We start from the raw sequence: 12760 nt of genomic DNA on the forward strand, positions 1-12760 counted from the left end.
ATAAATTGTACAGAATTAGGTTAGTAAGTGTCAAAAGTAAGTTTTAAAACGAGTATGACAGCAGCTACTTTGAAAGCTTCAGTCTCTACTTGGTTCAGTTTTAAGTCACATCTGGACTAGGGTATGGAAGTTGGGACTCAAGGAAGGAAGTGTTGGGTGCAACATCAAGTAAAAAAAGGAGTCCTTAATAGTTAGGTTCAATGTCCACTTTAAAATAGGAAACTGTCTGTAAATGCCTTTTATTGACAATGTTTGCAAACAGTTTACAAGAACTGCACAGAAGATTCACCTTTTATAAGCCAAGAACATCTTTCTTGTCTTGTATTACAAAGTTATTGGATTAGCACAAAGTACTTACCTACACAGATCGGAAAATGTTCTCCCTAGAGCACAAAACAAGTATTTTTGTATAAAAATATTAATTGGAATTCCTACACTGGTCAAATTCACAGAAACAGCTGAAAACTCCATTTTTTTCAGCTCTTGCTCTTTTACTGTTGGTTTCAACACAAAGTAAAGACATCTGGACAATCTGCATTAAGTGTATGGTACATCTACTGCTTGGTCTCTGTTTCCATCTGAGTTTCTTGAGATTCTTCAGCTTCTGAAAGTTTTTCATCATCTACAATTGAACATTACTGTTAGTGAAACATGGTAAGGTTACATTTATAAGCTATATTACTGAGTTGGGTCACACTTAAATATTTTACATTGATTGTCTTAAATCTGTAATTGAATACCTCACTGTAAAAATGCTGAATTCAAACAAGCAAAAGGTAAACTAGACATTCTTACAGAGGAGTATTTTAGAGACTTAGGGAAGTATTTGTAACACTATTATGCTTAATAACAATAACCTTCTGCTAAAGTGCACCTAGGGATTAACAGTTCACTCTGCTTAGCAAGGTCTAAAGGGCCTTAGAGAAGGAAAGTCTGCTCTTATAGCTGTCTATGTACGTTAATCGGGTCACGCGCACAGACTATACCCATTATTCTGTCTTTGGAAGACAGGGCAAATATCCAACAAATAATGTTTAAAGCAGTATTATCTCTATTTGAGCATGAAAAGTAGGCACTGATTTGAAAGCATTAAGTATTTGTATGATAAAAGATGAATTTACTGATTAAATTCTTGAATTTAGTTTTAGTCCCTCCTCTGCTTCAGACTTCCTGCAGGAGTAAGTCATTCAGCTTTTCTACACTCCAAATTCTTTTTAGTAAGAGCTCAAATAGGATGGCAATAACACGTTCAATACTATTGAAATAGGGATCACACAAATAAGGTTGGAAACTATGTACAAGAACATTTTTCTGTCACCCATAAAAAAAAAAAGATATGCAATTTGCCATTCTTAATTTCCATTTTTTAAAGAAATCTTCTGGCTAGAGATAAGTCTGAGCAGACTCAGGCTCTGGACAGCTGCTGGAAAAAACGCTGCCTCTGTGAGAGGATACCAAACCCTACTGCACGTTGCTATCCTGCTGCTGAAAGTATCCTTGCTTCCACTCTCCTGGCACAGACCCTTCCCAAAACCATGCCCAATTACACATGGCACCCATATATAACACCACATACTTTCCAGGGTTTGCTGAAGTTCATGAATGGTGCTCAGAAGAACATGGAACTGTTTTCTTCTCAGCTCCAACTGCAACCACAAAATATATATTTTAGGAAATGGAGTGCACATACAGCCAAATAAGTCATAGTAGATTCTTCATTAATTATGTTTCTAATAAATAATTATACAAAATATCTATGAAAAACCTACCTTATCTTCAACATTTTCTTTAATGTGAGAAAGATGCTGAAGTTCTTTCCCTAGAGCTTCTAGCTGCCTGAAAAGAAATTGTCATAGCATTTTTTAAATTTCTGTGAAGTTTCTGAAAAATAAATTTTAACAAAATTGAGGAAAAAGGAGCTATTAAATAGTATAAGTAACAACTGTGAAAAGCTATATAAAGCATAATAAATGAAAATAACATTTATGTAAAGCTGCTTTACATAAAAGGTTAAACTATTATATCATAAATTTATCATTTCAGGACTCACAGAAACCAAGGCTGACAAGCTGGAAGGCAATTGTAGAGTGGGCATTTGGCCCATAACAATTCAATCTTGGCACATTCACAAGGTCTTTTACTTTTTCATACAATGAAAATGAAAGAAGTGGTCACACTAAGAATAGTTCTGCAAGCTTCACTTTTTAATAGACTTTTTTATAATGATATAGATTATTAAAAAAAAAAAAAAGCATTAGCATGAAAAAACATACCCGATAAACCTATGTATCCACCATACAAACATAACTGCCAGACTTGATCAAATACATGGTAGTATCTTACTTCTAAAAAGTAAGTAAAAAGACACAGTAGTGGATGATACACATGCTTTATAGTAGGCACATGTGGAATACTCCACATTTTGGATGAAACTACATGATACAGCTAATGTCTGAGCACACAATGTTTAATATCGCCTCGAGAACATTTATTTTTGATCTGTTCTTACTCAGGTCCATCTCGGATCAGCACAATCCTTTTTGAAATAAGGTAAGAAGTAACAGGTACTGTCACAGCTTTCATAAGAGGCTAGAACATCAGCTCCTGCAGAGATGTGTTCCTACCTCCAATTGGGCCCTGCTAGTTTTTCTCTAATGCCTACTATAAATTACGCTCCCTGTAATGAGAACAATCTGTTCCTTTAAAGGTTAGCTAGATTGAGACTGACTATCCCTGATTAATTATCAGGCAGAGTCTCACAGGGGTCAGCATGGGAATGAAGGGCTCGTTTCGAAGCACTGAGAGCTTTGCAACCTGGGCAGGGAAATGGAGAAAGTCTCCCAGCCCTGTGTGGATGGTTGTGAAAAAGCTCCATTTTAGTGTTTATTTTTTTCCCAGTAGCATCCAAGCTACATCTAGAGTTTTATTCAGAGAATCTTCGCCTAGCCTTCTCATCTTCCTATCTCCTTTTCTAAGATTTGCTGCCATTTTGTGGAGTTCTAACTGCTCTTCTCACGCTGCAGTTAATTACATTGTGGGCTCTGCTGCTTAGTGGTTCAGCTCCTGTCTCCTTCTGAATTGGCTCCTGTGCCTTACTTGTGACTAAGTCGATAAGAGTTTCCCTTCTTTTGTGCTCCAGGACTGGTTGTTCCAAGAAGCAGCCCCTTAGAAGCGTAAAAGAAGCATTTCTCTGAATTTTATCCTCTTGTGCCAAATGACCTGCAAAACTATAAATGCAATTCTTGCAATAAACCGTGACATTTCTTCTGACAAGAAGTTTTCTCTGGTGCTTTTAGTGATCAACAGTTCCATGAATAATGTGATGTTGTTCCTGAGGCCTGCTCCATCCTAATTTAAGGGTGGTCTTTCTTGATTCACAATAGCTGACATTCTGTACACTCCCCTCAAACTGAGGAGCAGAGAGAGCTTATAGTTAAAAGCTTTGGAAGAAAACTTCATCTAGTACCTATGTTTAAAATATATTCACTTGGAGAGGTCACTTAAATATGAAAGAGTTAAGAATCAAACTTCCCATTTTTTTTTTGCCACTCTTGCTATATCTTGTTTCTGTATCTGTAAAATAGAGCATCATATTCTGCTAAAATTTAAATCTCTTCCTCTGATTGAGGATATGAAGGACTTTAAAAAAAAAAAAAAAAGACATTGTAGACATTCTTATAGCACATTAAAATGGTGTTCCTAACTGCATTCCTTTAAGGAGAGCAGAAAATGAAGTATATGGAAGGACAAAATGCCAAATTTACCAGGTATCTTGCGTTGCTATTTCTAGCTTTGATTAGGATACTTATGCTTAGAAACGTTATGCAAAATTAAAACAGAAAATCTAAGAAATCTAAGCGCATTATTATTTACTTGTTTCCAATCTTAATTAACTGACGTATCTGGAAAGAACAGGCATTCCTGGTAATTCCTTATCATGAATTTTTATTTGATAAATAGCACATGCTAACTAGTAAAAGTTGGAAGTAATCAAGTTGCTCAAGAACTGACTAATAATCAAAGTTGTGGTATTGACTACAAAAGACCATGGAATATGAAAATACAGCTTCCCTCTGCAGTTTCACTGACACGGAGCAACAGGACAGACACAAGCTGCATTTAAATGAGAACACAAATCCCATGCTACATCTTAATCAGGTTAAGAGGAAGAAAAAATCATTGATGCAATGAATCCTGGAGTATTTCTGTGGTTTGGTAAGATTCAAAAATATTGTCTACCCTGAACTGTCCAAAATGACCCAAAAGCATAGATATCAACCCAAACCCAATGAGGACACAAGCAATACTGTAAGTTACATGCAGGACAAGTTGGACCACAGGTAGGTCTAACCTGCATGCCAGGGCAGGCTAGATTGTGGTATACAAGCTAGTAATTTATAACCAGGCATGCAGGAAGAGCAACTACAAGGAAAAACATAAAACAAACCTAAGAGCTTTCTCCTGCCTCCTCACATTCCATTTTACTTGCTGGTGTTATGTATCTTCTGTGACTATTGAATCCCTCAATGTGTACTTTACAGCATTTTCCTACTATATCTCTTTTTAATCAACTTGTCACTGGTAAACTGATATAGACAAGCAGTTTACGTCCGAGTTTTACGTATTCACCTTAACAAAAATTTTTAAAATGCAAAGTTATTAGCAATGCTTCTGCACCCACCCAAACAGACTGAGATTAATTAAAACATAGCTGATAACAGTTTTAAAATGACTGACACCCATTTTTTTCTTGTGTTTAAAAAAAAAATTAGAAGTGAGAAAATATTAAATGGAAACTAAGAAAATGTCAAATCTGGTGACATCTGACTTACTATAATTTAATGCAATCTCATACTTACTTCAGTGTTTCATGCCTATCGGGATGATGCTGTATGACTTTGGCCAATGCATCATATTCTGAAAGGAAAAAACATATTTTTAATATTGTTAAATCTAAATAATTCTGAGAGCATAGACTCAGCAATCAAAAATCACATATTATATAGCAGTTTCAATTCTTAATCACTGCTGGAAAAACTGTTAAACGTTTTCGAGCTTGTATGTAAATAAATGGGAACATATAAAAAGGAGTATGTAATTTATAACACACTATAATATTTAGATTTTAAAGTAGGTGTTCAGTCTCAATGTAGATGTTCAGATCAAAGAGCTTTAAAAAGGAAATTCTGATATGAATTGCCTTTTTGTCATAACTTACTAGTACTTTGTAAGGTACAGAGCCACAAAACATGACTCTTGGATACATCTTAAATGCTACCCACTTTTTTTGTGCATGATTCGTAAGCACTGGTTTTAGATATAATCTAATGTATATGTGCTGATTAAGATGCTTTACACATTTAAGATTTTTAGAGAAAAATATAAAATCTTGTATGAGAAACAGCATGGTTTTTTAACTGTGCTACATGTAAAGCAGCATATCATGGTTATCCAGGCAACTAATGTGGCCATTTCCTGACCGCAGGACTGCCTGTGTGCCAAGCACTTCACCCAGATGGAAAAATTTTAGAAGCAAAACGGACATAATGTATCACAAGCAAAAAGTTCAGGTCTACATCTATGAAGAGTTAAGTATTCCCCCTTCCTTCTAAGGTTCTTTTCATCTCCAGTTGAGCCAAAAAAAATGTTCAAGAAACATTTATTTATCTAACAGTCTTTTGATAAGATGGTATTACAAACAAAATACTTCAATTAAAATTTCCAACACATAATTTTAAGAGACTCCTGTCTCTTAAATATGCCTTTCGTAGCTGGTTTAGAGGTATTTTGTAAGGATATACATGGAGTTGATGGGTGTCTAAATGACATGACCATCTTTGTACATGTGTATGACAAGACTTCACCTTCCATTAGAAGCTGAAGGAAGGTACTTGCATGATTCTCAGTGCTGGGAGTAACCCTGTTTCATTTTTCTGTCTTGATGTTCTAGTGTGCTTTAGTTCTAGTATACTTGAGAGTTATGTGCCTTTAAAATAACAATTAGGTATTTGCCTTATCTTGTAAGGTTTCTTGGAGGAAGGCTGCAGGGCTACCACATTTACACTCTGTAATTGGGTACCAGTACTTTCATTTGTGAACTGTAAGATTTGAAAACCATCCGGAAAATTGTCCTAATACAGTATATTTTAAAAGGTAACAAAATAAACAGCTCAGTGAAAACACAGATTATGCTCCTTACCCTGGCGATTTTTTCGAATCCTTTTTGCTTGCAAGATTTGCTTTTTGCATTCAGAAATCTTCTCGTGCGCTGCAGCTATACTATTTTCTTTAACAAAAGATATACAGAACTGTATCAAAATCAAACAACACATGTCAACAAATCCATCTGCTGCAATATAAAAAGATAGAGAGCCATTTGTGACATGGCAGCTTCATAGCTCCATCAGCTTCAAAACTGCATGCATTCAGTACTTAAAAAAACCTGAAAACTTTATTTGCATGTGTTTTAGACACTGACAAGATGCTTTGCAGCTTTTGTATCAGTGCTATATATTAAAATAAAATCATTTATCATACGCATATACTAGGTTCTACAGCCCTGGCTCAAGCTTCCTCATATTCAAATAATAATCCAAGAGTAATATTTTTCCTCTTTACCTATATCTTTGTAGATTTTTTCATAATTCTCCATTTCTCTCAGGTTCATATCATACACGAGAAGAGTTTTTCCCATTGAAAATTCACACTGTGATAAAGTACTCAACATTCGTTGATACTGGCTATAACTGAAAGAAGACAAGATAGTTATTCCTAAGCAGCATAAGTCACCTACCTTTATACGGTCTACATGAGTAATTTAAGTAATAGTTAAATAATAATAATTATTAAGGAAAAAAAGCATTCCAAAGATTCAATGTACAATTTTTGAAAACACAGAAACACTGCACAAACAAATTCTATCATCATGCCCTTAAAGGTGCGAAGTGAATATTAATCCCTGGATCAATTTGCTTGTTGCTTTATAAACTTCCCAACTAGGACAGGCTCTACGTCCATCTAGACTAGTACTTTAATACTCTAGCACTTCTCTGCATATACAAGCATCTTCCTGGAATTTATATCCAACTGTTGTAGAGATCCCCACAATAAAATACTACATTGTTGGTCATTTTTTACAGCTTTGGTCTCTTTATAAAAACAAAGTAATTGCAGCAAGACCAATACCACTGTCCTTATCTAACAGAACAAATGCAGAACTGCCAACTGAAACATTCAAGTTATGATCCTGTTAGAATAACGGGACTCTTGGAGCTGGATGAGGAAGTGGCATGCCAATCTTGAGGGCATTTGCAGCACTGCCAGATTGCAAGATACAGCTTATTAAGTAACTTCTAAATCCTTTTTAGTCCTCGTTTACTACCATAGTGCAGTGTTTGCACTGGCAATGCCACAGAGCCATATTGAAAGGCAGAGGTATATGTTTTAACTTAAGTGTCTTTTTTCTTTCTCTTTGAAATAAATCCAAGTTCATCTAAATTTCTATTTAAATGCAAATCAACTGTAATTCCCCAAGACTGAGAACAGAAATACCCTTCTTCTTGAGATCCAGAGTTGCACCACTTAATGAAGCTCTTCACCAGCAGGTTGATCCTCCTGTCATCCCCTGCTCCATCGCCGTCGATGAGAAGCCGCTTGCGGATCACTTCATCTGGGGAGGAGGGAAAAGGGGAAAAACGGGGTTTTTAGACACTTGTGGGACGGCCCAGGATGCCCAGGGTGGCTCCGAGTGATGGTCCAGGCCTGCCGGGCACGCTTCCCGGAGCTCAACTAGTGAGGCTCAGGCACTGCTTTTAGTTAAAAAAAGGGCAGTTTGCAAAAAGCGGGAGCTTTAGGCTGGAGAGACGGGGACGGAGCGGGCCTGGGGGTTAAGGCTGGCACGGAGGCCCGGGGGCACCGCGAGGAGCCACCATGGGGCGCGCGGCTGGGAGTGAGGCCTGAGGCCATGGTGAGGGGCTGCCACGAAGGGACCAGGGCTGCGGTGCGGGGCTGCCGCGGAGAGCGGGGCCGCACCCGAGGCCCGGGACCACGGTGAGGGGCCACCATGGAGAGCGGGGGCCGCGATAAGAGGCCCGAAGCCGGGGTGAGGGGCCGCTCCCGGAGAGCGGGGCCGCAATGGAGAACCGGCACCGTGGAGGGCCTGGGGCCGCGGTGAGGGGCTACCACAGAACACGGGGCCGCGCTGGAGGCCCGGGACCACGGTGAGGGGCCACCATGCAGAGCGGGGGCCGCGATAAGAGGCCCGAAGCCGGGGTGAGGGGCCGCTCCCGGAGAGCGGGGCCTCAATGGAGAACCGGCACCGTGGAGGGCCTGGGGCCGCAGTGAGGGGCTACCACAGAACACGGGGCCGCGCTGGAGGCCCGGGGCCGCGGTGAGGGGCGGCGCGGCAGGCCCGGCGCACGGGCCGCGGCGTGGGGCGCGCGGAGCCGGCGCCGCGGAGCGCGGGTCCCCGCGCCGGCTCCGCGGGCGGGCGGCGCGGCGGGGCCGGGGCGGCAGGGAGCTCTCACCGTCGGTCACGGCCCCCATGGCGGCGAGCGGCGGCGGCGGCGGCGGGGCGGCGGCAGCGAGTGAGGTCAGCTTCCCACAATGCAGCCGGCGGCGGCGGCGGCGGCCATGGAGGGGGAGGCGGCGGTGGCGGCGGCTGGGGCCTGAGCCGGAGCCGGCTGGCGACGGCGGCGGCGGGCAGGGCCGGGCCGGGCCGGCGGGCGCCCCGCGCCGAAGCGGCCCCCTGGCGAGGGGCGGCCCCGCCAGGTGAGGGGCTGACGGGGGAGGGCAGCGGCGGTCCCCGCGCTCGCAGCCAGGCTCCTCCTCCCGCTCCTGCCCGGCGCCGCGAGCGCGTCCCCCGGCCCCGCCGCCCCCCGGCCCGGCCCGGCCCGGCCCGCTGCGGCCCCGGCACGTGCGCGCCCTCGAGGCACCGCGCAGCGGCACCGGGCCCCGTCGCGCGCCCCCCAAGGGTGTCACTGTTGGCAGGGACAGCGGCTGTGCATGGTCATGGCCCCTCGAGACTGGCACTGGGGACAGGGACAGTGGCCACACTGTGTCTCAACCCCTTTAGGGTGTTACTGGCAACAGGGACAGTGGCCATGCCTGCTCTTGGCCCCCCGAGGGTGTCACTGGGGACAGGGACAGCGGCTGTGGCTGCTTGTGGCCCTTCTGGTGTCAGGGATGGGGACAGCGACTGTGCCTGGTGTGGCTCCTTGAGGGTGGCATTGAGTACGGGGACAGCGGGCACGTCCAGCCTCGGCTCCTTGAGGGTGGCATCAGGGACAGCAGCCATGCCTGCTCTTGGCTCCTCAAAGGTGGCATTGGGCACAGGGACAGGCCCCTCAAGGGTGGCATTGGGGACAGGGACAGGCCCCTCAAGGGTGGTGTTGGGCACAGGGACAGCAGCTGTACCTGGTCTCAACCCCTCAAAGTTGATGTTGGGGATGGGGACAGCAGTGGAACTCAAGCCCTCGAGGGTGTCACTGGGCACAAGGAGAGTGTCTGTACCCAGTCTCATCTCCAGAGTGTCACTGGAGACGGGGACAGCAGCCCCAGCTGTGCTCAGGGTGTCACTGGGGACCGCAGGGACGGCCACGGTGCTGGCCATGGCCTGGCGCTTCCAGCCGTGCGGCCTGAAGGGATCGCTGCTCCACGGCTGCTTTTGTCCGGATGAACGTGGCCAAAACGGTCACCCTTGTGTTGCTTCGCTGGTTTATCGGGGAGTTGGGCACATTGTGTCTTCCTGCCCTGAAAAATCAACCAAAGCTGTCACTAGAAAAAAAGCCTAGGGGTGTCCGGAAAATGGAGATACTAAGGTGTTATTGCTATCAAATGTTGAGTTTTAGCTTTTTGAACTGCTTTGACACCTAGGCAGTGCTAAAGTTGGCTGCATTACTGAAATACATGTCGTGCTGCAGCAATGATATATGAGACATATGGCCAAAGTCTGACACCGCGGTTCTCTCTCCTCATTTTGGCTTGGATGTAGGGTATTGACTTGTTCTGCTCCACACATTTATTTTCTTACCCTGGTCAGTGCTTTGTTTTGACAGTTTTAGGCATGTTTGAAAAATCAGTGTAAGAAAAGGACAAAGTCTGTGCGCTCTAATCTGTAGTTTCCTGGTTTAAGGTTGTGAGTGATTACAAGGTTCTTTTTGTTCTGGATAGTGGCATTTAACAGGTATTTACGCACTGCTAGGTTGTTTCCAGCCAGTACTTTGTTTTCAATAGGGACGACTGTCAGATTCTTTGCAAGGTGCTATTGAGAAAACGTTGCAGCCAGCGGTCATTGAAACACTACCCCAAGTTCGGAGAATAAAGGAATCCCAGTATAGAAAACGTGGATAAGTAATTTCTGTCTTGAAGTTCTCATATATTATTACACAATTTGTAAGTGATCTAATTTTATGTGATGATCTAACTTTCCACTTGGTTAAATAAAATTTGGGTCCAAGAATACTCTGAAGCCACAAATTCATGACCCACATATGTGTTATAAAGACTTCTTTTAATTTTTTTTTCTTTGTTTTTTAATTCGCGATTTCTTGCCCTTATATATAATTGGTTTGACCAAAATCTTTCCTTTTTTTCCGAGGCATCGCTCCCTGTGATAAAACCCTAGTATTCTGACAGAGGATAAGAAGAAGGCCTAGCCGAACTTCTCTACATGTGGTTTGTTGATACTGTTTCTTCTTTATCAATTGATTACCTCTCTGAACAACAATCTTAAGTATCTTAAGCATCACTGCCTTGCCCAGAGGTAATATATTTGTTGCCCCTATCTTAACTCAATTTCTACTGAAGATCTGAGGTGATGAGAATTGAAGGCTATTACAGGTGAAGATCCACGATTACTTGTATCATCATATTCTAATACTTTTGTATTATGATTTCTCATTTAATCCAACATAAACTTTTGTTCTTCTTTTTTTGGTCAGCATTCTAATGTTGGTCAGATAACTTTATGAAACTCTTCACTATGACAAGTAGATGTTTCCTGAGTAGTTCATCTGGAATACAGCAGTCCATGTGATTAGCTAATAATTTTTAATGACTTTATGCCATTCTCATGTTCTTATGTGTCACTGATAACAAATTTCTACTAACTCAAGAACATTCGTTCTGTGTTCTGGGTCTTAGGCTCCTAACGGCAATTTAGAAAATAAATCATTGTTTTTCCCTTTTTTTTAAGACAGGACTTTTAGGCATCATCAGTGTTCAGTTACTTTCTTTTTACTTTGGCATTGGAACTAGGACTCAATAAATACCTCATTAAGAATTTTACTAATGCTACATATTGATGTAAAATTCTATTCTCTTTCCTGCTTTATTTTGTTGTTTTAAACATCCATGGTGTGTTTTACCTTGTTCTCTATTTCCCTAAGTGTTCACTATGTCTATGGAGTCTTTTTTAGATTTGCTGCTTTTCAAAGCAGTGTTGCTCCGTGTGTGAGCATGTAAATAATACTCTTTATTCCATGTGTGTGGAATATGTGTTACACTAGGCAGTGGGCAAGCATGCTCCTTCCACGAGTTAGGTGTAATGTATACTGTACATGATGGGAGCAGGGTTGATTTATTCTTAGTTATTTATCTCACCCGCCAGTTCTTGCGTTCTCTGCAGAGAGTAGGAACTACAGTTTTTATACATAAACTTCACTTTGCTGGCAAAGGCCCTAAGTAGCATTGGGCTGTCCTTAAGAACTAGTATTCAGAAGTCAGCTGAGAGTCATGCAATAGGAAAAAATGTCTTACACGGGGTATAACACCTTTCTCCCCGCCAGCTCTTTTGGGATAAGTACCTGTGTGTTCGGGCTTTCAACCAAGTAAAATGTGAAGTAATTTTCCCTCTTGCCTCAAACTCCCTTGTGGATGCCATATGGCAAAATCTGGAAACAGCTTATACATAATAATTTATTACACACCTGTCCTTGTCAAAAGTGTGAAGTGATGCTCTGTAATGTTCCCAGGTGGCTCTGGCTACAAGAAGTATAAACTAGGTACGTGTAGTCCTGCAAGATGCTCCATGTGTGTGCAACTGGTTCAGATTTTTCATCAGTACCCTTTTTTGTTTACTGGGAAGTGGCTTTTGAGTATCCTGGATTTTTATAATGAGATGTTCCAATATTGATTTCTTTCATGGAAAAAAAAATCTGTGAAATAGTTTTTGAAGTTAAATTAACTTTATGCCTTCTCTTCTTTTCTTTAACTGTATACACATATCTTCATTTTTTTTTCAAATGAGGAAAAAGTTAAAGGGGAAGATGCTTTTTATTGTTTCAAAGCTATAACATGCTAAGATTTTGAGAGCTAAGAAAACAACTTTAACTATTGATGAGGTGGATTTAAAATATTTTTCCTAAGCCACCCTAATAATTTATGAGGTGGTTTTAGATTCCAGGTTTTCTTCGTGTTGAATAACTTCTAAATCAGATTGTTGCGTGGCCCTAAATCTTGCACAGATCTAAGTATAGCAGGTCACAAACTACAAGGTATTTTTATCCAGCCCAACCTATATTCTTGTCAGAAAACCATATCATGTTTTTTTAGTGAGACCTATTTTCTAAAAACCTCTGTTAAGCATTACTTTTTATCACCATCTGTTATTTCTTTGTTGATTGTTTTCCTTCGTTTTGCCCACGGTTGATGTCAGGCTAAGCCAGCGGTGTTTCCCCATTTCAAGTGATATTAAAGTTGTCTCCTTAGCCTCAGCATTTGCCAGAAACCAGCCTTAGTGTTTCAAGAGCTTGTCCATCAG

General features: G+C 41.8%; 2 protein-coding genes across 2 annotated transcripts in view; one reads left to right on the forward strand and one right to left on the reverse strand.

Annotated features, from left to right (window-relative positions):
• Positions 1 to 223: 223 nt before the first annotated feature.
• THOC7 (THO complex subunit 7) lies at positions 224 to 8690 on the reverse strand. The gene is made up of 8 exons (XM_088528257.1): positions 8526 to 8690; positions 7552 to 7669; positions 6619 to 6746; positions 6200 to 6286; positions 4860 to 4917; positions 1770 to 1836; positions 1577 to 1646; positions 224 to 622 (listed from the first exon to the last, which is right to left on the reverse strand). Exons 1-8 carry the CDS (start codon positions 8542 to 8544, stop codon positions 555 to 557), a joined length of 615 nt encoding a protein of 204 aa, XP_088384383.1. The 5' UTR covers positions 8545 to 8690; the 3' UTR covers positions 224 to 554.
• Positions 8691 to 10592: 1902 nt separating this feature from the next.
• ATXN7 (ataxin 7) overlaps positions 10593 to 12760 on the forward strand; it is a 79415-nt gene continuing 77247 nt past the window's right edge. The window contains exon 1 of the mRNA XM_088528276.1: positions 10593 to 10762. The gene's annotated coding sequence lies outside the window, so the exon portion shown is untranslated. The remainder of the gene's footprint in view (positions 10763 to 12760) is intronic.

Source organism: Tinamus guttatus, unplaced genomic scaffold, assembly GCF_059628265.1.
Source record: "Tinamus guttatus ecotype Peru unplaced genomic scaffold, ASM5962826v1 Tinamus_guttatus_pri_ptg000307l, whole genome shotgun sequence".
In the NCBI taxonomy this organism is placed as follows: Eukaryota; Metazoa; Chordata; class Aves; order Tinamiformes; family Tinamidae; genus Tinamus; species Tinamus guttatus.